General features: G+C 44.1%; 1 protein-coding gene across 1 annotated transcript; it reads left to right on the forward strand.

The window, feature by feature from the left end:
* Positions 1-2,425: 2,425 nt before the first annotated feature.
* P4HA3 (prolyl 4-hydroxylase subunit alpha 3) lies at positions 2,426-26,535 on the forward strand. The gene is made up of 10 exons (XM_087937876.1): positions 2,426-2,616; positions 5,467-5,609; positions 6,965-7,185; positions 9,056-9,205; positions 11,195-11,246; positions 15,218-15,381; positions 17,725-17,892; positions 21,662-21,726; positions 25,130-25,289; positions 26,416-26,535. The coding sequence occupies exons 1-10, from the start codon at positions 2,432-2,434 to the stop codon at positions 26,533-26,535; spliced, it is 1,428 nt and encodes a 475-aa protein (XP_087794002.1). The 5' UTR covers positions 2,426-2,431.
* Positions 26,536-27,802: the final 1,267 nt, after the last annotated feature.

Below are 27,802 nucleotides of genomic sequence, written 5' to 3' on the forward strand. Positions count from 1 at the left end.
CTTTGAACCCAGAACTTTCTGGCTGTTTGACCAATCTACCAGGCATAATCAAATGACTCTTAATAGTGTCCATATTTCAAACATAAATTTGAAGTACCTTTATACATTCTAGATAATTGTTCTGCAGTCACAGACCGACCAACCATCATTTTGTAAAAAAAAAATAAATCCCTCTTTAAGTTGTAACATCATGTTAACTGGGAATTGGTTTTTTAATCTGGGTAAAATAAATCACTCTATTCCCAGGAACAGGAATTGAACCCTGATATTAAGGCTAGAAAGCCGGAAAACATGACCCATGAAAGCCATCTGGGTAACTTTGGGCCTATCATTCTCTCTCAGCCTAACCCACCTCACAGGGTTGTTGTTACGGAGGAAATGGGAAGAGGAAGGTGTCTTGGGCATGTTCATCCATAGGTAGGTAGAGAGAGTGAGAGAGAGAGAGAGATACATGATGGATAGATAGATTGATAGATATAGAAATAGATAGATAGATAGATAGATAGATAGATAGATAGATAGATAGATAGATAGATAGATATAGACACCCCCTCTTCTTCCTTCCTTCTTTCCTTTTTGTTAGTTCCTTGCTTTCTTTTTTCTTGATTCCCCTTCTTTCCTCTCTTTCCTTCTTCCTTTCCTTTTTCTTCCTTCCGTCCTTCCTTTTATAAGCGGAAAAGTACTAATTTCTTCGCCAAAACAAAAAATGTTTTGCAAAATAAATAAATAAAATGATAGTTTAAAAAGCCAAGAATATGTCCTACTTGTCATGCACGAATCTGTCCAGTAGGTGGCAAAATAGCCATTCATCTTGAAAGACTAGACTAGACCAGCTGAAAAATTCTGGATTAAAAAAAATAATAATTCCTAGCATTATCCGCCTATCAAGGCACACAGTCCCTGCCTTCTTAGAAGCAAATATTAGGAAATAAGTTTACAGAAGAAACACACTAGTGGGGAAGTTTGCAAAGGGTGCTAAGAATTCTAAATCTCCAACGGAAGAGATGGCTCCAACGTGCAAATTTGCACCAGAATATTTACTGGTCCAATCCGCCCATCCAGACAGGTTGTAGGAAAAAAGATTCTTTGCAAGCAAATAGGATGGACAGAAAAGGCAGGAAAAATGAAAACAATGCACAAGTAGCCAGTTTGGTGTATATACTGTAGTAGTGGTGAAGGTGCTGGCAACGGTTAGTTCTAGTCCTACTGCCTTAGGTACAAAAGTGAGGCGGGTCGTGCAATCACCAGGAGACGGTGAGTTCTAGTCCTGCCTTAGGCAAGAAAGTCAGCTGGTTGACTTTGGGCCAATCACCAGGAGACTGTGAGTTCTAGTCCCGCCTTAGGCACGAAAGCCAACTGGGGGACTTTGGGCCAATCATCAGGCGATGGTGAGTTCTAGTTCTGCCTTAGGCATGAAAGCCAACTGGGGTATTTTGGGCCAATCATCAGGCGATGGTGAGTTCTAGTCCCGCCTTAGGCATGAAAGCCAACTGGGGACTTTGGGCCAATCATCAGGAGACGGTGAGTTCTAGTCCCGCCTTAGGCATGAAAGCCAACTGGGGGACTTTGGGCCAATCACCAGGAGACAGTGAGTTCTAGTCCCGCCTTAGGCATGAAAGCCAACTGGGTGACTTTGGGCCAATCACCAGGCGACGGTGAGTTCTAGTCCCGCCTTAGGCATGAAAGCCAACTGGGTGACTTTGGGCCAATCACCAGGAGACGGTGAGTTCTAGTCCCGCCTTAGCCATGAAAGCGAACTGGGGGACTTTGGGCCAATCACCAGGCGATGGTGAGTTCTAGTCCCGCCTTAGGCATGAAAGCCAACTGGGGGACTTTGGGCCAATCACCAGGAGACGGGGAGTTCTAGTCCTGCCTTAGGCAAGAAAGCTAATTCTCTCTCAGCGCAACCCACCTCACAGGGTTGTTGTTATGGGGAAATAGGAAGCGGGGGTTATTAGCCCTGCAATGAGTCTAATAGTGAACCGGGCTCTGTGTGTGTGTGTGTGTGTGGAGGCATTTTCAAATGATTTTACCCAGCCCCGTTTGGATGCCCTCGACTGTCCTGTTAACAGCTTGCTAGGTTTACCCGCAAGGTTCGCCTTCCGCTCCGGGGTGCAGGAGCCCCGTCAGGGAGACCCCGGCCTCCTTGCATATTTTGCATGGACTTGAACCTGGGGGAGGGAGGTCTCCCCACCAAGGCTGCTGTCAATCACCCCTCGGCGGGGGGGCAAACCACCGCCCTTTACCTTCTCCCCGCGCGCCCTTCCTGCCGGATCCTATCCCGATCCAAGAGCTGCCCCCACCCCCTCACCTCAATCCCCGCCCGGCTTCCCCGTCTGCTTCCCATTATTCGCCGCCGCCGCCTCCTCCTCCTCCTCCTCCTCCGGTTTCCCGGGCGGGCCGGGGCCGGGGGGCGGCGGCAGAAGGCGCGATGCTGCGGGCGGCGGGGCTGCTGCTGGTGGCGGCGGCAGCGCTCGGTGGGCTGTGCGGGGCGCCGGGCGAGACCTTCAGCTCCATGCTCAGCATCCGCCGGGCGCTGGGCACGGAACGGGCGCTGCTGGGCCACCTGCGCTCCTACCTGGAGGACGAAGCCAGCCGGCTGCGGGACCTGGACAGGTGAGGCGGGAGGGAGGGAGAGCGGGAGGGACACCCTCGTCTCCCTTCCTTCCTTCCTTCCTTCCTTCTCCGTCTGTCTATCTTGTCTGTCTTTCTTTCCTTTCTTCCTTCCTTCTTTCTTTTCGCCAGTCTCCTTCATTCCTCTTTTCTTTCTTTCTCTTCCTTCCTTCCCCGTCTGTCTATCTTGTCTGTCTTTCTTTCCTTCCTTCCTTCCTTCCTTCTTTCTCCAGTCTCCTTCATTCCTCTTTTCTTTCTTTCTCTTCCTTCCTTCCCTGTCTGTCTATCTTGTCTGTCTTTCTTTCCTTCCTTCCTTCCTTCCTTCCTTCCTTCCTTCCTTCCTTCCTTCCTTCCTTCCTTCTTTCCCAGTCTCCTTCATTCCTCTTTTCTTTTCTCTCTCTTCCTTCCTTCCTCGTCTGTCTATCTTGTCTGTCTTTCTTTCCTTCCTTCCTTCCTTCCTTCTTTTTCTCCAGTCTCCTTCATTCCTCTTTTCTTTCTTTCTCTTCCTTCCTTCTTTTCTTGCTGTCTCTTTCTTTCTCCTTTCTCTCTTTGTCTCTTTCTTTCTTTCTCACTTTCAACCTTTCTTTTTCTTTCTTCCTCCAGCCCTCCCTGGCCTTTCCTTCCTCCCCTCCCTCCTCTCCTCCCCTCTTCTCCCTGCCTGTCTCAATTCTTTTTTGCTTGCTTGCTTGCTTTTTTTTCTCCATTCCCGTTCCTTCCTTCCTCCCTCCCCTCTCTCTCTCTCTTTCTTTTGTTCATTCTCCGTTCCTCTTCCTTCCTTCGTTCCTTCTCACTCTTTCTTTCTTTCCTCCTCTTTCTCTCTTCATGCGCCTCCATGCCCCTTCCTTCCTCTTCTTTCTGTTTTCTTTGTCCATTTTCCTTCCTTCCTTCCTTCCTTCCTTCCTTCCTTCCTTCCTTCCTTCCTCCTTCCTCCCTTCCTTCCATCCACCTTTTCTCCTCCCTCTTCTTCTTGGTTCTTTCCTCCCCTTCCTTCTTTCTCTCTTTCTCTTCGTTCCCCCTTCCCTTTTCTTCTTCCCTTCCTTCTTTCACCCCGGCAAGTGGGTTGCACTCCAAGTGCCAAGAAAAAGTTGCAGCTCAAGGGCTGATCTCTCACCCAAACATTATCTCGCTTGGACCCCAATTGGTCTTAAATCCACTAAGGTAAAAGCCTTTTTTCCCCCACTACTTTGCATTATCGGTTGGGATTTCAAAACAGAGACTGGGACCCTGCTGGCATTCAGTTAAGCGGCCTCTCAAAGCAATGCTGAGCTCATTTTATGTTGCTTTTGATTTCCTTCTGCCAAGTTCTCTTTTGCAGACCAAATTCCCCAACTTTAAGTGGAAAAAAAGACCGCTTTAGTGCACCTTAATTTTCAGGGATTATTGCTTAGAAGACTTAAAATAACTTTATTGCCACGTTGAACGTACACTAATTGGCATACATTAAAATGAAATTCCGTGGCATACAGCTACATACGCTATACGTAGTATATATTGGAGGCTCTCCACCTCCAATACACACTACATAAAGATGACAACAATAAATAAATCCAAGATTAGGCATATATTATGTGTGTATAATATATTATGTGTGTATAATACACATATATTATGTGTGTATAATACAGCCTAGTTCACATGTATACTTGTACATGGCAAGAAAAACTAATCTTGCGAATTTGCCAGACATATGGCATAGGGAACAAAGCTGTTACAGAATTTGGAAGTCTTGTTGTAGGTACTTTAAAACCTCCTCCCAGAGGGGAGCAACAGAAACAGACCATGAAGTGGGTGTGTGGGGTCTCTAACAATTAAGCGTTAAGAGTTGTTAACCTAATCTTACGTAGCTTTTTCTCTGGTAATATTACACTAATAACTAGAAACACTTGCTAGACCAATACTGGAATACAGCTCATCAGTCTGGACCCCACATTATGTATCTGATACTAACACAGTTGAGAAAGTCCAGAAATATTTCACAAGAAGAGTTCTCCATTCCTCTACTCGTTGCAGAATACCTTATGCCACCAGACTCGAAATTCTAGACCTAGAAAACCTTGAATTACGCCGTCTTCGGTCCGATCTAAGTATAGTACATAAAATCATACATTGCAGTGTCCTACCTGTCAATGACTACTTCAGCTTCAACCTTAACAACACAAGAGCACACAATAGATACAAACTCAAGGTTCACCGCACCAAACTTGATTGCAGGAAATGCGACTTCAGCCACAGAGTGGTCAATGTCTGGAATCCTCTACCTGACTCTGTGGTTTCTTCCCCAAACCCCCAAAACTTTAACCTTAGACTGTCTACTATTGACCTCACCCCTTTCCTAAGAGGTCTGTAGGGGACCTGCATAAGCGCACCAACCTGCCCACCGTCCCTGTCCTATTGACTCTGTTTTTTTTCCTTATATGTATCCCTGTATTCATAACTATGTTTTTACTTATACCTATTATCTTGTAAGCAATTGACAAATAAAAATAAATAAATAAATAAAATGCTTTGAGCTCTAAGCACATAGCGCTTATAACCAGCATCCTGAATGACAGGAAGCAAGCTTTCTATAATCTTCTCCACCGTCCTCACCACTCTCTGTAGGGACTTTCTATCTGAGACGGCAACAAACAGGGATGCAGAGAAGAGCAACCAAGATGATTAGGAGGCTGGAGGATAAAACTATGAAGGACAGTTGCAGGAATTGAGTGTGTCTCGTTTAATGAAATGGTAGAGTCTCCTTCTTGAGCGGGGGGGTTGGACTAGAAGACCTCCAAGGCCCCTTCCACCTCTATTTGATTGATTAATAAATGATAATAACAATAATAACAATAAAACGCCATTTCTGTTTCCCAGGTTCTACCAGAAGATCCAGGTTTTGCATCAAGGATCGAGCGGCACCATGGCGAACCCGTTGATGGCGTTTGCCCTGATCAAGAGATTGCAGTCGGACTGGAGGAACGTGGTTTACAGCCTGGAAGGAAGTGAGAACATTCAAGGTGCGCCTTCCTCACAACTCTTTTAAATGTGTCTCCAGGAGTACGACCAAATAACAGCAATCTTTGATTTATTACTGTTTGAATGAATGGTTGTAAATCGAGGACTGCTTTCTGTAGACCACCCCCATTGTGAATGGCATGGCGGCCTAGTGGTGAAGATGCTGGCCTCCCGTTCAGAAGGTTGAGAGTTCAGTCCTAGGTAGCTGCAGATATTTCTATCATAGGACACAAAGAAAAGAGGAAAAAAAGTCTGCTGGTAACTCCACCTAGACATCAGGAAGTGCATCCAGCCAGTAAATGCTCAGCTCCATCCAGTCACCCCGACTCTATGCCAAATTAAGTAATAAAAAGAGAATTTGAAATTACAGCCATGCTGAAAGGAAGTGTTGTGGCCTGCTGGCGGCGAGCAGAGCTGCAGCAGAGTCGGACAGGGAGGAGGTTGGGGAGGAACAAGGGCCAGTCCTGGAGGCTGAGGAAGGCTCGGACGAGGCCCCTGCGTTGGAGGCAGGGATGAGGCCAGGACTGTCTGGCAGTCATCAGCTGCCTTCAGAGTCGGATTGCAGTGAGGTGGAGGAGCAGCTGGAGCCTGTTCCCAGTGTGCGCATGCACAGAGCTGCCAGAGGAAGGGAACAATTAAAGAAAAAGGGTCGACTCAGGAGTAAAGGCTCAGGTGGATGGTGAATGGCCCTTCCCACAGGGATTAAAAGAGGAGCAAAAGAGGAGGGGGCTTTGGCAGGAAACAATTCGTTCATTTGTTCCAGCAGTGTGAAGCAGTGTATCTCAGAGACGCTGTGCCGAGTTCTTCCTTGTCAGCACTGCGTTTGGAAATATTTACTTGGCAGCTCTCCAAGCTAGATGAGGTCTGTGCTCCTAATCACACCCTTGAAAGCCTGTTGGCCGGGCCTTTGGCTGAAGGTGAATGCAATAAATTCACCTTTGTTTAATAAAAGGAGTTTTGCTGGGACAAAGAGTCTGCTTAGTACTTTTGGGGGAAGCCGAGGTTAAAACAGAAAGTTACTTAAAAAACCAGTCATCACACTTATGACCAGTGTAACACTTGATCCAAATTCAGGTGCTTGGCAACCAGTTAGTATCTACAACGGTTGTAGCATCCCAGGGTCAGGTGATCACTATTTTTCACCTTCCCTGCTGGCTTCTGACTAGCAAATCAGTTGAGAGAAGCTGGGTTCACTTAACGACCATGGCCAAAGAGGTTTTTAAGCAGATACGGGGCATCAATTTGTCTGAAGTGTTTTAGGGTCTCCTGCGTGAGCAGGGGGTCAGACTGGATGACCCCCCCCCAAGGTCCCTTCCCACTCTGTTATTCTGTTGTCCCAACTGATCCGGTTTTTCAGCCCTGAAGGTCAGCTATCACCGCTTAGAAGACCGTCTACCTCTCTTTGAGGATCTCGAAGGAGCAGCGAGGGCCCTCATGCGCCTTCAGGACGTCTACGCTCTGAGCGTCCAAGGGTTGGCCAGAGGCCGATTTCAGACGGCCAGCGGGGCCCGTCCTGATCTCTACCGTCCCTGCCAGGATTTTGTCTTGTCTGCCGATGACTGTTTCCACATCGGGAAGGTGAGTCACCGAAAGCCAAGATAGCCAAGAGACGATTCCTCAAACAAGGAAATCCCCAGTTGTGGGTTCTCCCGCCCTCCACACCAGACGCACATACATACATACCCTGGCCTTGTTTACTAAAGGGAAACTTGGAATACAGGTAGTCCTTGACATACATCCACAATTGAACCCCAAACTTTCTGGGAGACGTGTGTGTTAAGTGAATTTCGGCCCCGTTTTTACGACCTTTCTTGCCGTGGTTGGTAAGTGAATCCCCATGTGGTGGACGAGTTAGTAACCCAGCTGTTCAGCGAATCTGGCTCCTTCCGTTGATTTTGCTAGGGTCACGAAAGGGGATCATGCGACGCACACACCTGGGACACTGCAGCTGTCATAAATATGAACCAGTGGCCCAGCATCCAAGTTTTGATCACGTAATCATGAGGAGGCTACTGTTGTGGCCCCAGTGACGGCAGGCGGAGCTGGCAGCAGAGTTGGACAGTCGTGAGGAGGTCGGGGAGGAACCCAGGCCAGTCCTGGAGGCCGAGGAAGGCTCGGACGAGGCCTCTGCATTGGCGGCAGAGATGGAGCCAGGGCAGGCTGGCCGTCATCAGCTGCCTTCAGTTGGACGGCAGTGAGGCAGAGGAGCAGCTGGAGCCAGTTCCCAACCTGCGCATGCGCAGAGCTGCCAAAAGGAAGGCACAATTAAGAACTCGGGGCTGACATGGGAGTAAGGCCACAGTTGGATGATGAATGGACCCTCCCATGTGGATTAAAAGAGAAGGTAAAGGGGACAGAGTGTTGTGGTTAGCCGGCAGCAGGTGCAGACGGCTAAGGAGAGCGAGGACTCAGGTGAGGGGCCAGGACCATCAGGGAGTGGACTGCTGCCTTCGGAGATTGTGGGAGCTGGCAGCAGCAATGAGGAGGTTCCCGAGGAGCCTGTGCCAAGTGCGCATGTGTGCAAGATTGCTGTTACACAGGCAACTCAGGAGTAAGGCTGTAAGGTAATGGCCCCTCCCTCAAGAGGATAAAAGCCAGGTTTGGAAAAGCGTTCTTTGCAGACAGCAAAGAAGCTCTGGAACTCAACTGGTGGACATCTTAGTTTGTGTTGGGAGAATTCTGTAAATTAGTCCTTATCTCTGGGTTTTTGGCAGCCTTGACAAACAACTTGGCAAGGCTCTTTCTTGTCGGAGCTAATTGTTGGAAAGCAACCTTCAGAACAGAATTCGTTATTAAACCTTAAAAGGTGGGGGCTGCCGCCTTTGTCTGTGTTTGCCCTCTGGGAACCCGTCTGGGTCAGAACAGGGGGCTTTTGCAGGAAACAACTCGCTTGTTGGGTTGTCTGTTTGTTCCAGCCTCGTGAAGATCTGTCTGTATAACTCAGCCCTTCCTTGTCAGCACTGAGCGTGGAACTATTTACCAGACAGGATTGATAAAGGTCTGAGCTCAAGAGTCTACCTTCGCAAGAGTGTTTGCCAAGCCGTTGGCTGACCGTGAATGAAATAAATTCACATTAATGTAATAAAAGAAGGTTTTGCCAGGACTCCGAATGTACTTAATGCTGTTTGAGGAGGCCTAGGACCAAAGACTTAAGTGGGAAAAACCGCCAGCTATATCACATTTTCCCACCCGCTTGTAACTTCGAAAGGTCACTAAATGAACTGCTCTAAGTCAAGGACTACCTGTACACCGGTCCTACGAGAGCTGGTGGCAGAAGCTTGGAATTAGCTGGCGGGCCATCTTGGCAGAGCTTTGGGGTGTCCACTTTGGTTCCAGGGGAGGCCAAACCATCTCGAATGACAGGGGCATCCATCCAGGGACGACGGCTCTTGATCTCATCTTTCTACAATCCGGTGTGGATTGGTACATCCGAATCAGTTTCTTGCAGGTGGCTTATGACAAGGAGGATTATTACCACTCCATCCTGTGGATGGAGGAAGCTGTCCAGCTCTTCCGGATCTCCTACGGGGACTGGAACACGGAAGATGAGGGGAGCCTGGAAGAGGCCCTGGACCATTTGGCCTTCTCCTACTTCATGGTGAGCCAGGCAGGGTTTCTTTCTTACTTTTCCTTCCTTCCTTCCTTCCTTCCTTCCTTCCTTCCTTCCTTCCTTCCTTCCTTCCTTCCTTCCTTCCTTCCTTCCTTCCCTCCCTCCCTCCCTCCTTCCTTCCTTTCTCTCTCTTTCTTTCTTTCTTTCTTTCTTTCCTTCATTCCTTCTTTCTTTTTCTTTCTAATCCTTCCTTCCTCCTTTCTTTCTTTCTTTCTTTCTTTAGTTTTCTTCTTTCTATCCATCCTTCTTTCCTTCCTTTTTTCTTTCTTTGCTTCATCCCATATTTTTCTTTCTTTTACTCTCTCCTACCCACCCTCCCTCCCTCTTTCTTTCTTTCCTTCATTCCTTCTTTCTTTTTCTTTCTAATCCTTCCTTCCTCCTCTTTCTTTATTTCTTCCTTTGTTTATATATTTATTTAGTTTTTTCTTCTTTCTATCCAACCTTCCTTCCTTCCTTTTTCTTTCTTTGCTTCATCCTCTTTTCTTTCTTTTCCTCTCTCCCACCCTCCCTCTCTTCCTTCTCTCTCTCCCACCCTCTTTCTTTCTTTCTTTCTTTCTTTCTTTCTTTCTTTCTTTCTTTCTTTCTTTCTTTCTTTCTTTTCTTTCTCTTCCTTCCTTCCTTCCTTTTTCCCTTCATCCTATCTTTTCCTTTCTTTTCCCCTCTCCATTCTCTCTTCCTCAATCCCTCTTTCTTTCTTTCTTTTTTCTCTCCCTCCCTTCCTTTTTTCCCCTTTTCTTCATCCTATTTTTTCTTTCTTTTCCTCCCTCTCTCCCTTCTTCCTTTTTTCTTTCCTTTTCCTCTCCCTTCCTTCCCTTCCCCTCTCCCCCATCCCAAGTCCAGTAGTATCCCCAAATTGCACAAACCCAGGGGGGGGGATTGCTATTATTTTGAGAGTTAAAAATGAGGAGTCCGCAGATCTAGGACGCCTCAAAACTCAAGTCATCCAGTCTTGCTTGGGTTAAGTTGCTCCCTGTTCTTCGTCACCCACTACCTTGCAGCCTCCAACCATTGGCTAAGCACCTGGAGGCAAAAAAATCTCCATTTCATGGGTTGACTGAGAGAAGGAATGTCCGTTAAATCCAAACGTCCATTAAATCAGAATGCGCATTTGTACCCATCTATATCTATGTAAATCACATCAATCATGTCAGGTATCTGGATAAAATTAAATTTAGCACATTTTAGGGGATGTTTGTCCACTAAAGGGAAATGCAATTAAATGCAAACTTTATTGGTTTCTTCCCAAATCTATTAAATCAAGGTTTTATTCTTTACTTTTTTAAAAGTATGAGTGGAACAAAATCCTGAAACAGCCGAAGATAATATTTTTCATAACACATGTCCAATCTTGAGTTTGGGATTGTTTATTTTTTTTTTAAAAAAACAAGTTTTATTGATTTTACAAACAAACAACAAAACAAAACATCATTAAACATTAAAAACATAAAATCTCTTTCCATTGTAGATCTTTACAAAGCAGGTAACATATTGCTTTATATCACGTACTTATAATTTATCCCATTTCCATATAAACACGTAAATTCCCTTTACCAAATTCCACATTGTTTCTCTTTAATCATTCTTCAATCATATTTCCTTTCTAATTTATCTGCTATTCAGTCATCACATTTATATATTCCTCTGGCTTGTTTATAATTATTCTCATCTAGTCTTCCTCCGAGATTTTATTATTTAAATCTTAATTAAACACACACACATAAGACATAAACATAAAAACATAAAACTTTCTTCTAGAAAGTAACTTGGCCCCAGATTAAGTTTGGGATTGTTTATAATGCTTTGTTTCACAGGCAGCATGAAGCTTTTAGACTGGGGTCAGGAAGGGGTTGCTTCGAAATTTAAACCCAGACTGTCTTTATTCCTACAAAACATTAACTCTCCACTTCTCTTCTCTCTCTCTTTCTCTCTCTCCTCTCCTCCTTCCCCTTTGAAATCTCTCTCTTTTTTTTTTACAAGGCAGGAAACATTTCTCACGCCTTAAAGCTATCCCAGGAATTTCTTCACTACGGTATGTGCTTCTCGGAAAGAAAAATTCAGATTTATTTGATCTGTCAGTCTAACACCACCCCTTTCAAAATTGTGGTTTTAATAAATTCCATCACGTCTTCACTGCCAAAGGAATACTGTATTTACCCGAAAAGGAGGAAACTATGAATTTTGCATGCAAAATTCCAAAACACCGTAAAGATAAGCGAGAGAAAATCTCACTCCTTTCCTTTTTCTATATTCTCGGCAAACAGAATAGGCCTCCCACTGAAAAAAAGTGAATTATTTTTTGGGGAAAAAATACACTAGGTTTGAAATTACAACAGGCCTCCCTAGAATTATTACTACAGGTTGTCCTCGACTTAGAGCCATGAGGGAGCCCAAAATTTCTGTTGCTAAACAAGGCGGTTGTTAAGTGGGGTTTTTGCCTCATTTTACGGCCTTTCTTGCCAAAGCTGTTAAGTTGTTAAGTGAGTCGCATGGCCGTTAAGTTAATCTGGCTTCCCCGTTGACTTTGCTTGTCAGAAGGTCACAAAAGGGGATCACCTGACACCCCCCCGGGACCCTGCGACTGTCATAAGTATGAATCAGTTGTGTCTGAATTTTGATCACATGACCAGAGCCTGCAAATGGTCGTAAGGGAGGGAAACGGTCATAAGTCCCTTTTTCCAGTGCTGTTGTAACTTCAAAAGGTCACTAAACAAACGGTTGCAAGTTGAGGACTACTGGTACAAATAGAAACATAAGAAAACATTTAATTTCTGCATTTATTATTGCTTTTCTCGTTACAACAGTCCGTTCACTAAATGAATGGTTGTAAGTCCCTGACTTACAACTGGTTGCTTTATGACCGTTTGAAATTACAGATACAGATACAGATGAACAGATTTGGAAGGGACCCTTGTAGGTCATCTAGTCCAACACCCCTGCCCAAGCAGGAGACCCTACCCCATTTCTGACACAATGGGCCTCTCCATAGCTACTTAGCATCCGTTTTCAGCGCTAAGATGGTCACACACAATTAGGATTACATTTTGAGCATTTGGCAACTAGCTTATCTTTACAGTCATTTGTAGCATCAAGTGGCTGCGATTTGCAGCGGTTTTGTTTTTTTTTGCTGGTTTCCGGTAAACAAAACAACACACCCCATTGGAGGAAATGGATTCACTTAACGACTGCATTCTCTTAACAATGACGGCATTTGCTTAAGGAAAAAACAGGTCGAATCCAGTCATGTGATGTTTTGACTTACAACTTTAACCACTTATGACCTTTATTCTGGACTCAATCTCAGTCACAAATTAAGGATGACTTGTAAATTAAGGATTACTTCCTTTGGGGTAAAATATGATAGATTTTATTTCTTTCAAATTTTATGGCATCACTTGCAATGAAAGAGAAGGAGCAAACCAAATATTATAAGAAATGGGAACTATTGAGAGGGATCTCGGAGTCTTAGTGGACAACCAGCTAAATAGGAGCCAGCCGTGTGCAGCAGCAGCCAAAAAAGCTAATGCAATCCTAAACTGCATTCACAAAGGGATAATAGAATTAAACATGTTAAGAAGAGGAGTGTTATAGTAATAGAGATATTATTTATATCAATAAGAATAAGATAAGAATAGAGACTTAATACCAAAGTAACGAACATGATTGTAAATTTTAATTGTTATTGCACAAGGTATTTGTACCCAGACTATATACACATATATATATATATATATGAACTTTAGGTAAGAACATATTCAACCACACAGTTTTATTCTGAATTTGTTAATCGGGAGGCACTGCTGTTTCCTAAAAATATGCTTCCTAATCATGAGCACTGTAGAATTAAATAATCTCCATTTATTTTGCACTGTCTGGGTATGATTAAGCGACCATTGGAAACAGCTTGGAAAGGGTTCCTTAATTTTATTTTTTTCCCCCCAAACTGGTAAGTGATATTTTGCACCATCGTGAATTTCAGACGCTGAGTCAGACTGTTGTTAGAGCATCAGGAACAGAGAAAAAACATTTTTCTAGCCAGCTGGCAAGTCATCCTCTGGTTGGAGAAAAGGAAACACGCAGACTTCCAGCAGGGTTTTTCAAACTGAGTTCTGCACAGTTTGACGGGATCCTTGGAGGTATTAAGGACCAAAAGACCAAAAATAAATAAATCACTCTACTGGAATGTTCCTGGCAGTTTTCAGAAGTGTCTGCAGGTCAAAAAAGTCAAGATGGAGGCCAGGACGATGTAATGGAAGCTCTGCCTGTGGTTTTTTTAAAATTTGTGCGACTGTTTGAGCTTAAATGGATTCCAGAGGATGGTAGAGGTCAGGAAGGCCTGAAGGAAAATTGTCCATGGAGTCGCAATGGGTCGGACACGCATAAATACAGGGAGATATACTTCATTGGATAACAGATTAACAGAATTGGAAGGGACCCTGCAGGTCATCTAGTCCAACCCCCATTTCTGAAACATTTAAGTATCTTATATACTATTTTTTTTTTGAATTTCCTTATTTCTTACGCAACAACAAAGCCCACTGTTCCATCTGCAATCTCGATTTTTTTGGACCAAATCCTGAATTTCCCGCTTCCCCTGGCATTGTTCTCATTAAAAATAGAACCCTGATTTGTTTGGCTAAGAAGAGGCAGGACTGCTGTTTGTCTGAAATGGCATAGGCTGGGACTCCTGCCTGAGCAGGGGGTTGGACTAGATGACCTTCATGGTCCCTCCCAACTCTCGTTATTTTGTTACAGCCAGTGCTTGACTGACAACCATTTGTTTCAAAGTTACAACGGCACTGGGGAAAAAAAGTGACTTATGACCATTTTTCACACTTATGACCGTCGTGAAATCCCCCTGGTTACGTGATCAAAATTCAGATGTTTGGCCACCGACTCCTATTTACGACAGTTGCACGTCCTTAACAAACGTGGCCAGAAAGGTCGTAAAACACAACTCTATTGAGCAACTGTCTTGCTTAGCAATAGGAATTTTGGGCTCAGTTGCGGTCCTAAGTCGAGGACTACCTGCAATTGGGAATTTCGTAATTTTATTTTTTTCTGCGCTGGAAATATTGCTTCTGCATTTCCAAATAGGTCTTTTTCTGAAAGTCGAAACAGAAATAAATTAGAAACAAAAGTTTCACCCTCCAGTCAATTTTCTAGGCGTAGAATTTTGCCTCTTGATTAATGGTTCCATTTGAAAAAAAAAATATGAAGGTCCAAGAGCTTTTTTTTAAACCCTCTGCCATATAATGTCCCAAAAGTGCTTTTTCTGGAGGCAATATATATATATAAAATTTTACCAAAAAACCCTACCCAACTTGTCTACTAGTAGTAAAACAAATAATATACATATTATTATATGATTATAGCTATATTAACTTATTTGTAGTCATATTAATTATAGTAGCATGCTTATGGTCCTAAATAATATTCATCTTTTTTTACATACACATAACAATAATCTTTCATCTTTTAACTTCCACCTCTTGGATCTAACCACCGATAAAATCTGTCCCAGGCTGAATAATACTCTGTGTCTCTTTTTATTCTTCATTTTTAACGCCAATCTATCCATCTCTGCCCAATCCAATATTTTCCGAATTATGTTTTCATCTGGTGGGGTGTCCTCATTTTTCCAATATCGTGCAAATAAAATTCACGTTGCTGCCAACACACGAGGCATTCATTAAGTTTGTAGTCCCTTTTATCACAGCTTTCTGGTATTATTCCTAACAAAAAAATATGGCTTCGAATCTATGGGCTGCTTAATCGTCTTTTCCAGCCACGTGTGTATTTTCGTCCAATATTGTCTTGCTTTGATACGTGTCCACCACATAGGATAATAGGTACCTGGCATCTGGTTACATTTCCCCAAGAAGTGCCCGATCCATTTCAGGGGTGAAGGATAAGGAGGAAAGAAGGTCCTGGGTTGGAAACCGCCTTCTTCTATCCTGGTTTGAAGATGGTTGGGACCATTTTTTTTGTCCTCTTCCCCAGATCCGGGCAACGAGCGGATGGAGAGGAACGTCTTGAAGTATGAGAAGCTTTTGAGGAAAGAACAGGAGGAGGGGAAAGGACAAATCACGCTACAGAGGCCCAACGCGACCCACCTGGAGACGCGAGATGCTTATGAGGAGCTCTGCCAGAGGCTGGGGTCTCAGGTGGGTGAGGAGAGGAGGAAGGATTTTAAGGTGGACCACAACGTGATGTGTCCCTGGGTGAAGGCCTCTCTGACGGAGGGAGACCCATTGATTCTATTTGATTCTATAGGTCTCGGCCAGAGGTGCATATAATCTGCCTTTTCTAGGGGAATTCCCATCTTCCGTGGAAGTCTTGCTTCCACTTTAGCCTTACAACAACGAGCCTGCAAGGTAGGCCGCTCTGAAGGATCCAAACCTCATCCGAATCTTCCTTGGAAAAGAGAGGAATTCTTTCTTTCTTTTCTTCCTTCCTTCCTTTACTTTCTTTCCTTCTTTCTTTCATTTCTCCTTTCCATCCCTCTCTCCTCCTTTCCTTCCATCTCTCCTTTGTTCCATCTCTCTTTCCTCCCTCTCTCCCTCCCATCTCTCTCCTCCTTTCCTTCTGTCTTTCTTCCCTTCCTTTCTCCCTTCCATCTCCTCTCTCTCCTTCCTTTCTCTCTGCCTCCCTTCCCTCTCTCCCTTCTTTCCTTTCTCTCTTCCTTCCATCTGTCTCTATCCTTCCTTTCTCCCTCCCTCCCTCCCTTCTTTCCTTCCCTCGTTCTTCCTCCCTTCCTTCCTTTCATCTCTCCTCCCTTCCTCCCTCTGCCTTCCTTCCTTCCTTTCCATCTTTCTCTCTTTCTTTCTTTCTTTCTTCTTTCTTTCTTTCTTTCTTTCTTTCTTTCTTTCTTTCTTTCTTTTTCTTTCTTTCTTTCTTCCTTCCTTCCTTCCTTTCTCCCTTCCTTCCATCTCTCTCATCCTTCCTTTCTCTCTTCCTCCTTCCCTCTTTCCTTCTTTCCTTTCTCTCTTCCTTCCATCTGTCTCTATCCTTCCTTTCTCTCTCTTTTCCTCCCTCCCTTCTTTCCTTCCTGTTCTTCCTCCCTTCTTTCCTTTCATCTCTCTCTTTCCTTCCTCCCTTCCTTCCTTCCTTCCTTCCTTCCTTCCTTCCTTCCTCTTCCTTCCTTCCTTCCTTTTCCGTCTTCTTTCTTTCTTTCTTTCTTTCTTATTTTCTTTCTTTCTTTCTTATTTTTCTTTCCGTCTTTCTTTCTTTCTTTTTCTTTCTTTCTTATTTTCTTTCTTTCTTATTTTCTTTCTTTCTTTCTTATTTTTCTTTCTTTCTTTCTTTCTTTCTTTCTTTCTTTCTTCTTTCTTTCTTTCTTTTTTCTTTCTTTCTTTCTTTCTTTCTTTCTTATTTTCTTTCTTTTTTCTTTCTTCTTTCTTTCTTTCTTTCTCTCTCTCTCTCTCTCTCTCTCTCTCTCTCTCTCTCTCTTTCTTTCTTTCTTTCTTCTTTCCCCTCTCACCAGTAAGGCGACTCTGGACCTTAAAGACTTAAAAATGGGCCTTCCAGCCTCATCACCTTCCCCGTTCTGATTCCCTTGCAGTTAGCTTCTACCAGATCCCAACGCATTTCTAACATGTTTTCTAGTCCTCATGAATCTCCCAACTGTTCCAATTGACTTGAAATAGTCTACAAAAGCTGCGAAGAGATTTTTAGCAGGAGGAGGCCTCCTTTCCCCAAACCAAGTTGGTGGGTGTAACTATAAGAAACCCCCCCCCCAAAAAAATGTGGCCCAAGGACAGTCTATTAGTGCCCCAAATAAAATAAATAATCCAGAGATGTCCCCAGGAGGGGTTTATTAAAGGCAAGCTGTTTAGTTTAGTTTAGTTTACTGTCACTGCACCTCGGCGTAACAAAATTAAGCACCATCTTCAGTATGCATTTAGAACAAACACAAACACACACCCTTCACACTCCACACACTGAATGGAAAACCCCTGATATTGCATGAATGTTGCACTACACAGCAGAGATCGACAGAGCTACAGGCCTGGGATAGAAGCTGCTTTTCAGCTTATTTGTCCTGGTTTTTATTATTCTCCTGTACCGTCTGCCAGATGGTAACAGTTCAAAAAAAAAAAGGGTGTGTGTGTGTGCGCTGGATGAGTTGGATCTTTGAGGATGTTTTGAACTTTCTTAAGACAGCGGGAGCTATAAAGCTCTTCCAAAGAGGGGAAGAGGGCAACCAATTGATCCTCTGGGCAATGACGTTCACCCTACCTGGAGCACTTTCCTATCTGCCCCTGTGCAATGGGCAAACCCTACACAGGTGTGCAGTAACAACACAACGTTGCCAAGATGGAGAAATACCCCATTAGAGATTTTTGATGGATGCAAACCCAACGCTGTCACCTTGCAGCGAGAAGGGACGGGGGCAAAGGAATTAAAATAAATGAATAAATTGTGATCCGTATTTTATTTTATTATTTTTTTTAAAAAAAATGCTGCTTTGCAAAACGTTCCCATCCTTACGCTGGGTTTCCTTTCAGCCAGCCCACCGTCGTCTCTCCTGCTCCTACGAGACCAACCGCAGCCCTTGGCTGATCCTGCAGCCGCTGAAAAAGGAGTTGTTGCACCCGCGGCCTGAGCTGGCCTTGTATCACGACTTCCTCAGCTCTTCCGAGGCGGAGAAGATCAAAGCGCTGGCGGCTCCGGGCGTAAGTGATGATGGCGGGCTGTGGGTGCAGTGGAGGGATTCAAATGTTTAAACTACCTGTTCTGTGGGCGTGGCTTGGTGGGTGTGGCTTGGTGGGGGCGTGGCAGGGAACGGTTCCTGCAAAATCCCCCTTCCCTTCTCTCCCCACCCCGCTAACCTGCTTTCCAGCTCCGTTCTCCTGGGCAGGGCAACCAAAGGAGACCCAGCCGATCAGCTGTGGGAGTGGCTTGATGGGCGTGGTGTTCTATGGGCGCGGCTTGGTGGGCGTGGCAGGGAACGGTTCCTGCAAAATCCCCTTCCCTTCTCTCCCCACCTCACTAACCTGCTTTCCAGCTCCATTCTCCTGGGCAGGGCAACCAAAGGAGACCCAGCCGATCAGCTGTGGGAGTGGCTTGATGGGCGTGGTGTTCTATGAGCGCGGCTTGGTGGGCGTGGCAGGGAACGGTTCCTGCAAAATCCCCCTTCCCTTCTCTCCCCACCCCGCTAACCTGCTTTCCAGCTCCGTTCTCCTGGGCAGGGCAGCCAAAGGAGACCCAGCCAATCAGCTGGGCTCAATGGGAGGCGGAGAATAGATAGGGGCGGGGCCAGACAGAGGCGGGATTGGCCGGTTCTCCAAACTACTCAAAATTTCTGCTACCGGTTGAATCCCACCTCTGGGGGTGTGAATGTCTCCTTCTGCCTTTCTCTTGCTGTGAAGGGCTAGGGAGACCTCGACCTACAATAATTCATTTAGTGGCCATTCAAAGCTACAACGGCACTCCAAAAATGTGACTTATGACCATTTTTCATAGTTACGTCCATTTGCAGCCTCTCCTTGCTCACGGGATCAAAATTCAGACACTCAGCAACCTGTTCATAGTTATGATGATAATTGCAGCGTCTCGGGGGGGAGTGTCAGGCCGTCCCCTTTGGCAACCTTCTGACACGCAAAGTCCACGGGGAAGCCGGATTCACTTAACAACTAGGTTGCTAACTTATCAACGGCAGTGATTCGCTTAGCGACTTGTGGCAAGAAAGGTTGCAAAATGAGGCAAAACTCACTTGTAAAACAAAATGTCTCACCTAACAACTGAACTTTTGGGCTCGATTGTGGCCGTAAGCTTCTGTTCATTTAGTGTCCGTTCAAAGTTACAACACTGAAAAATGCGACTTATGACCACTTTTTAGGACCATTGCAGAATCCCCATCACCGAACGATCAGTTCAGATGTTTGGCCACTGTCTCGTAGTTATGACGGTTGCTTTTGGCAATGTTCTGACAAGTAAAGCCAGTGCAGAAGCCAGATTCACCTAATAATAACTGTGTTACTGACTTAACTGCCGCGATTCGCTTAAGAACGGTGCAAGAAGGTCATAAAAATGGGACAAAGCTCACAGTCTTGTTTAGCAACAGAAATTTGGGGCTCAAGTGATAAGATACCAATAGAGGAAAAAGTAATTGAAAAAAAAATGTGAATGCGTGGAAATGAATAGATTAACATTAGAAATTAAAGAAAAAGAAGAACCTGAATATTACATGGTATGGGACTTGATTTATCAATGGCTAGAAAATAAAATTAATTAAAAGGGATTAGACGTATTTATAGTGCAATAAGAGAAACTAGTGTAATAGATACACTGAATGCTACTTATATTATATATATGGGAATGTGATTATTATTATTATATGTATGATGTCCCAGGGTGGGATACAAAAGCAACAAAGTCACAAAAACAGGTGAAGTCCCTTTAATTCCTTCAGCTTGGCTTCAAAGCTCCAATTATCATTGACTGGAGGAAAAAACTCCCCCACAAACAGTCACGAAAAGGAGGAAATGCCATCCAAACTAAAAAATACCTATAAATTATAAATAGGAAAAAAACAACACAAACTACACTGAAGCAATTAAGGAGACAAGGCAGGATAAGGGCTTGAAGACGTCCACGGATATCGAAATACACACACTGGGAAGGACTCCAGAACTCAGATAAGAACTGTAAATTATTTCACGCTTTGCTTCCAGCACTGGGCCATGAGCAGTTTGTCTTTTTAAACAGTCCTCCCAGCTGCAGCCCATGAAGGGGATCAGGGCCCTTTCCTCCCCCATAGACCACACCATTCATGTTTCTCCCTTATCCAATCCTCCCTGTGTGCACTAGGATGGAGAGAGGATGGGCCTGGGTCTTCCTCTGAATGCCCAGCCGGCCTGTGACCTTCCCCAGTTTCCTCCGCAACCTCTGGAGCCACACTCCCACTCCGTCAGCTGTTCCTCCTTTCCCTCGGAGTCAGACTCCAACAAGGGCATGACACCTATTCTTTTTTTCTAACTGATAAAAAAAAATGCTTCCTGAGCCATTTGAATCTTTGGGAGAAATAAAGATAAACACACTGGGAAGGACGCCAGAACTTAGATAAGAAAGGATAGACTAGAATTATTTCACGCTTTGCTTCCAGCACTGGGCCATGCGCAGTTTGTCCTGTTAAACAGTCCTCCCAGCTGCAGCCCATGAAGGGGATCAAGGCCCTTTCCTCCCTCATAGACCACACCATTCACGTTTCTCCCATATCCTCTCCTCCCTGCGTGCCCTAGAATGAGGAGGGGGTAGGCCTGGGTCCTGCTCTGACTGCCCAGCCGGCCTCTGCCCTTCCCCAGTGTCCTCCACAACCTCTGGAGACACAATCCCAGTCCCTGTCGGCTGTTTCTCCTTTCCCTCAGAGTCAGACTCCAACAAAGGCATGACAATATGGTTATACTGTTAAGAAGAATATTATTAGTAATTGTCAAGCACATGAAATATATATCTCATCGACACGTGACTGAAATGGCATTATTAACGTATTGTATGTTAGAAAATTTAAAAAAAATTAATTAAACAAAAAAAGAAATAAATAAATTTGGGGCTTATTTATGGTTGTAAGTCGAGGATTGCCTGCGCAGTTAATCTTACTTCTGAATCTTGTCATTTTTCTCCTTTTTCGTGAAGCGGTTAAATTCTTCTTGTTCATTTTTCTAAATCTGTTAAGACTCATTAAACAGGAGAAGGTATTTTTTTACCTCAGGGTTTACTCTTAAGAGAGAGCGGGAGATGCCTTTTGGATGCCTATTTCTCCAATATTTTGGATAGCTTCTCTCTCTCTCTCTCTCTTTTTTCTTTTTCTTCCTTTCATGCATTTTCTCAGTTTAATATCTCTTCCCATTGCTGCAAATCTGGAAGTAGTTTCCATTCAGTCCTTATAAATATAAATATAAATATAAATGGTAGATCAAAGCATTAGAGAAATGAAAGATTCCTTTCAAACATTGGGGGAGAAGGGAAGAAAAACAGGAAGGAATTAAAAACAAAAAAACCCCCAAGAAATCATGTAAGTGATTTTATTAGTCCTCAACTTACAACTAAACAGAGGCCCAAAGTTCAGTTGCTAAGCAAGACAACCTTTCTTGCTACTGTTGTTAAGCGAATCACTGCAGTTGTTAAATTACTCACACGGTCGTTAAGTGAACCCAGCTTCTTCCCCCATGGAGTTTGCTTGTCAGAAGGTCGCAAAAGGGGATCACAAAATCCCAGGACCCTGTGACCATTGTAAATCTGAGTCAGGTGGCCAAGCAGCTGAATTTTGATCACCTAACCATGGGGATGCTAATGGTCGTAAGGGTGAATAACGGTCATAAGTCCCTTTTGTCAATGATGTGGTGACTTCGGATGGTCACTAAGCGGACTTTTCCTTCTCTTCTCCTCTCTTTTCCTCTCCTTTTCTCTCTCCCTCATCCTTCTTCCCCTGTTTTGCTCCAGTTGCGGAGATCTGTGGTGGCCTCAGGAGAAAAACAGGAACAAGCCGACTATCGGATCAGCCAGAGGTAAGAAGGGGGGACTTCAACTCCCAGAATTGCCCTGCCAGTCATTATTATTATTATTTCTTCTTCTTCTTCTCTTCTTCTCTTCTTCTTCTTCTTCTTCTTCTTCTTCTTCTTCTTCTTCTTCTTCTTCTTCTTCTTCTTCTTCTTCTTCTTCTTCTTCTTCTTATTATTCTTCTCCTCCTCCTCCTCCTCCTCCTCCTGTCCTAACTTTCCTTCTTCTTCCTTTCCTTCTTCCTCCTGTCTCAATTTTTCTTCTTCTTCTTCTTCTTCTTCTTCTTCTTCTTCTTCTTCTTCTTCTTCTTCTTCTTCTTCTTCTTCTTCTTCTTCTTCTTCTTCTTCTTCTTCTTCTTCTTCCTTCTCCTTCTCCTTCTCCTTCTCCTTCTTCCTCCTCCTCCTCCTCCTCCAAACCCACTTCCTTCTATCGGTAGCACTGATTATGTTTCTTTCCTTCTCTTCCTCCTTCCTTTTTCCCTTTTTTCTTCCTTCCTTCTCCATCTTCCCTCTCCTCTCCCCTTCCCTCCTCTCATCCCTCCCTCTCTCCCTTCCATATTTCCTTCCTTCCCCATTCTCTCCTCCTCCTCTTTCGCCTTTTCCTATATTTATTCATTTATTCATTAGATTTACTGCATATGGTACCCCTTTCACTGTCACACAACAGTGGATAGCTTAAAATCTTCCTTCCTTCCTTCCTTCCTTCCTTCCTTCCTTCCTTCCTTCCTTCCTTCCTTCCTTCCTTCCTTCCTTCCTCCTTCCTTCTTCCTCCCTCCCTCCCTTCCTTCCTTCCTTCCTTCCTTCCTCCCTCCCTCCTTACTTCTTTCCTTCCTTCTCTCCCTCCTCCCTCCTTCCCTCCTCCTTCTCTTTCTCCTTCTCCCATTTTTATTCATTTATGTATTACATATATTGCATATGCCAGTGGACAGTGGACAGCTGTCCTAAGACAGTGGACAGCTCAAAAACTCTCCTGGTGCCTTTTTGGAAAGAGCCCAACCAAGCCAGCCACGCCTGGACCTTTCTCTGTCCATTATTTCAAAATCTGCCTCCCTTTCCAGCACCTATTTTTTTCCCTTTCGTGCCCTGAGCTTCAGGGAGCCCATCAAAAGGGGAGTGTTGGATTTGTACCCCGAGAGACCCTTGACGCGCCTTTGCCCAAATTACGTCCCCAGAGGCTAAACGTCCATCCTTTCTTTTCTTTTTTTAAACACTTTTATTGGTTTTTTAACAAACAAACAGAAACATAAAAACATCTGCTCTCTTCGATACTTATATACAAACAGTGTGTCGGTTGGTTCATCAGTTTTGTGCATTCATTTCGTAGTCACAATTACAATTACATTACATAATAACTCTTATTATCAATTCAAACTTATATATCCACATATCATTATTGAAAAAAAAAGATTTGACTATACTTTTATTCAATCATGCCCCGACAGATAAGGATAGCAAGAATGTTTAAGAACAAATCGGAAAAATGTTGGAAGTGTCATCAGATACCTGGTTCATATTACCATATGTGGTGGACTTGTGAGGATGCTAGAAAATACTGGACTAAAATCCGCATGTGGTTGGAAAAAATGACAAAGAAGCATATAGATTTGAAACCGGAGCTTTTCTTATTGGGAATCTTACCAGATGTTTATAGTAAAGATTTGAAATACTTGATTGTAAATGTATTGACTGCGGCTAGGATTGTATTCGCAAAAATTGGAAAAATGAGAAAATTCCATTGCAGGAGGAAGTTATTAAGAAAATATTGGAATGTGCTGAGATGAGTAGATTGACATTTGAAATTAGAGAGCAAGAAGAGAAACAATTTTATACAATTTGGGACCTTTTCTATCAATGGCTGGATGATGAAATGCAAAAATAGAATATTTAGAATGTTAGGTAATAAGGAATATTATTGACTTTTCTTCTCCCTTTTCTTTTGCTACTTGACATTACATTTATAAAATGTTTTTTTTCTTTTTCTTAAGATAGAATTGGTATGATTATATGATTTGTTATAGAAAACGTCCATCCTTTCTGAATTGCCTTCAAACGCCTCCTTTACAAAGCCTGCCTGGTTTTTCTTCTCTGCACCTCCTTCTCCAGAGGGATGAATTTATAACCCCCATGAATCATTTTCCCCGTGAGCGTCTGTCTGAATGGAGGGGAAATGACTCCAGACAGTCTCTTGAAAAGCCAAGAAAGAGAGAGAGAGAGAATATATATTTTTATATATACATATCAAGTTGCTATAGCTGCGCAGCCGCCCCTAAAATGTGTTTTTCGTGATCTCACCGCTGAATTTTGCAACACGCAGAGGAAAAACCCTTAAGCGCTTCTCCAGCAGTTACGGAAAGAAAAAAGGAGTTAACTCTTCCCTCCCCTCTGAGGCTCCGTAGAAAAGAGATTTAGCCTGGTTTGCTAGGTCTCAGATCAGAATCGGGCCAGTTGAAAACTCTTTTAAATACTGGTTAGCAATGTACCTGGGAATGGTTGTGGGAATTGGGTTATTGGATGCTTTCAGGTAACCTTTTACTTTCTTTTCTTTTTTTTTGAAAAGCTGCTTCTTCTGCAGCCTGGTAACTTTCTTCTCCTTCTCTTCTTTTCCCTTATTTTGTCTTTTTCCTCCCCCCTCCTCTTCCTCCTCCTCCCGTTCTCTTTCTCCTCCACTCTGTAAACCCCACTCCCGTCCAGCACTGATGATGTTACCTAGTTGGGTCATGAAATGTCTGCAAGAAAACAACTCAGCTCAGAGAGCACCAAGGACGCACACCACCACCACTACTACTACTACTACTACCACCTCCCTCCTCCTCCTCCTCCTCCTCCTCCTCCTTCTTCTTCTTCCGCCTCCTCCTCCTCCTCCTCCCCCCTCCTCCTCCTCCCCTCCTCCTCCTCCTCCTCCTCCTCTTCTTCTTCTTCTTCCTCCTCCTCCCCTCCTCCTCCTCCTTCTCCTTCTCCTTCTCCTTCTCCTCCTCTCTGCAAACCCCCCTCCCTTCCAGCACTGATGACATTACCTAGTTGGGTCATGAAACGTCTGCAAGAAAACAGCCCAGCTCAGAGAGCACCAAGGAACCTCACCGTCCTCCTCACCCCTCTTCCTCTTCTTCTTCCTCCTCCTCCTCCTCCTCTCCCCTACTTTGATTAGAGTTATGAATTAAGTCAGAATAGCAGAATAATTTAACAATAGAGTTGGAAGGGACCTTGGAGGTCTTCTAGTCTAACCCCGCTGCTCAGGCGGGAGACCCTACCCCCTTGCAGACAAATGGCTGTCCCGTCTCTCCTTGAAAGCCTCCGGTGTTGGAGTATCCGCCGTTTATGGAGGCAGCTCGTTCCAAAGTCACGGAATTGCTCTCGGGCGGAAGCCATTTTGTGGCTCGCTGTCGGGCTGCCGCTATTCCTGGATCTTTTTCAGCGCCTGGCTGAAGGACAGCCTGGATCCCGTGGTCAGGGCATTGGGTCGAAGGGCTGCGGCCCTAACAGGCTTGAATATCCAGCACCCTTACGCAGAATACCTCCAGGTGGTCAACTACGGGCTGGGAGGCCACTACGAGCCCCACTTCGACCATGCGACGGTGAGTAAACCTGTTGCAAGCCGATTGCATGGGAGAAGAGCTTTTCCATCCTCTGAGGCAAAAATAGCCAGGCTTTCATTTCTAACCAAGGATTTCCCCAAAAGGAAAGAACATGACAGTGATGGGGGGTAATAATATCTCCCTTAAGCACAAAAACCAGCTGGGGGACTTTGGGCCAGTCACCAGGCGACGGTGAGTTCTAGTCCTGCCTTAGGCATGAAAACTGGCTAGGTGACTTTGGGCCAATCACCAGGAGACGGTGAGTTCTAGTCCTGCCTTAGCCATGAAAGCCAACTGGGTGACTTTGGGCCAATCAGCAGGAGATGGTGAGTTCTAGTCCTGCCTTAGGCATGAAAGCCAACTGGGTGACTTTGGGCCAATCACCAGGAGACTGGGAGTTCTAGTCCCACCTTGGGCATGAAAGGCAGCTGGGGGACTTTGGGCCAATCACCAGGAGACTGGGAGTTCTAGTCCCGCCTTAGGCATGAAAGCCAACTGCGGGACTTTGGGCCAATCACCAGGAGACTGGGAGTTCTAGTCCCGCCTTGGGCATGAAAGGCAGCTGGGTGACTTTGGGCCAATCACCAGGAGACTGGGAGTTCTAGTCCCGCCTTGGGCATGAAAGGCAGCTGGGTGACTTTGGGCCAATCACCAGGAGACTGGGAATTCTAGTCCCGCCTTAGGCATGAAAGCTAGCTGGGGGACTTTGGGCCAATCACCAGGAGACGGTGAGTTCTAGTCTCATTTTAGGCATGAAAGCTAGCTGGGTGATTTTGGGCCAATCACCGGGAGACGGGGAGTTCTAGTCCCGCCTTAGATGCTTTTGGGGCCAATCCCTTTCTCTCAGCCCAACCCACCTCACAAGGTTGTTGTGGGGAAGATAGGAGGAGGAGGAGTATTGTGAGTATTGATAGGAGGAGGGGGGAGTATTGTGTATGTTAATCACCTTACTTATAAAAAAAATAACAATAAAGGTGGAGAAAAAATAAAAAATAAAAGTATGTCGGGAATTGACCCCGCGCACGCAAACGATACGGGCGTTGTAAACTCCCCGGCTGATCTTGCCACAAACTGGTCTCAGTTCAAAACACAAATAAATGTCCTTTTCTCTTTCCTTCTGATCCAGTCGAGGAAAAGCCCCCTGTATCAGATGAAATCAGGAAACCGAATAGCTACGTTGATGGTCTACGTGAGTTTTCAGTCTCTTTATCTTCCCTTCTTCCTCGGACATCCAGGGCAGGATTGAACTCGGGTGAAGGGTGCAAGAGATAGCCGAACTGGCTCTGGGTTCCCCCCCCCCTTCATTCATCCATCATCATCATCATCTCATCATCCATCATCATCATTCATTCATCTATCATCATCCATCTCATCTATCATTCATCATCTCATCTGCTCATTCATTCATTCATTCATCATTTCTCATCATCATCATTCATTTCATTCATTCATCTCATTCATTCATCATTCATTCATTCATCATCATTCATTCATCATTCATCATTCATTCATTCATTCATCATCATCATTCATTCATCATCATCATCATCTCATTCATTCATCTCATTCATCATCATTCATCCATCATCATCATTCATTCATCATTCATTCATTCATCATCATCATCCATTCATTCATTCATCATCATTCATTCATCATTCATTCATCATTCATCTATTCATCATCATTCATTCATCATCATCATCATCATTCATTCATTCATCATCATTCATTCATCATTCATTCATCTCATCTCATTCATTCATTCATTCATCTCATTCATTCATTCATTCATCTCATTCATTCATCATTCATCATCATTCATCATTCATATCATCATCCATCATCATCATCATCATCATCATCATTTCATTCATCATCATTCATTCATTCATTCATCTCATTCATCATCATTCATCATCATCATCTCGTCATTCATCATCATCATCATTCATCATCATTCATTCATTCATTCATCTCATCATCATTCATCATCATCATCATTCATCATCTCATTCATTCATCATCATCTCATCATCATCATTCATCTCATCATCATCATCATTCATTCATTCATTCATCATCATCTATCATCATTCATCATTCATTCATCATCATTCATTCATCATCATTCATTCATCATCCATCATCATCATCATCATCATCATCATCATTCATTCATTCATCATCATCATCATTCATCATCATTCATTCATCATCTCATCATCATTCATCCATCATTCATCATTCATTCATCATCATCATCATCATCATCATCATCTTCATCATCTCATTCATCCATCATCATCATCTCATTCATCATCATCTCATCATTCATTCATTCATCATCATTCATCATCATCATCATCATCATCATCATCATCATCATCATTCATTCATTCATTCATTCATTCATTCATCATCATCATCATCATCATCATCATCATCATTCATCATCATCATCATCATCATCATCATTCATTCATTCATTCATTCATCATCATCATTCCATC

The sequence above is a fragment of the Pseudonaja textilis genome, chromosome 7 (genome assembly GCF_049901715.1).
Source record: "Pseudonaja textilis isolate UNSWEBS1 chromosome 7, rPseTex1.2, whole genome shotgun sequence".
Classification (NCBI taxonomy): Eukaryota; Metazoa; Chordata; class Lepidosauria; order Squamata; family Elapidae; genus Pseudonaja; species Pseudonaja textilis.

What these genes read in the sequence shown, in the direction of transcription:
- P4HA3 (XM_087937876.1), top strand. Translation starts at nt 2,432, where the DNA reads ATGCTGCGGGCGGCGGGGCTGCTGCTGGTGGCGGCGGCAGCGCTCGGT. An exon ending in AAGCGCTGGCGGCTCCGGGC is followed by an intron (nt 17,893 to 21,661) that starts GTAAGTGATGAT and finishes GTTTTGCTCCAG; the next exon opens with TTGCGGAGATCTGTGGTGGC. An exon ending in GACTATCGGATCAGCCAGAG is followed by an intron (nt 21,727 to 25,129) that starts GTAAGAAGGGGG and finishes GATCTTTTTCAG; the next exon opens with CGCCTGGCTGAAGGACAGCC.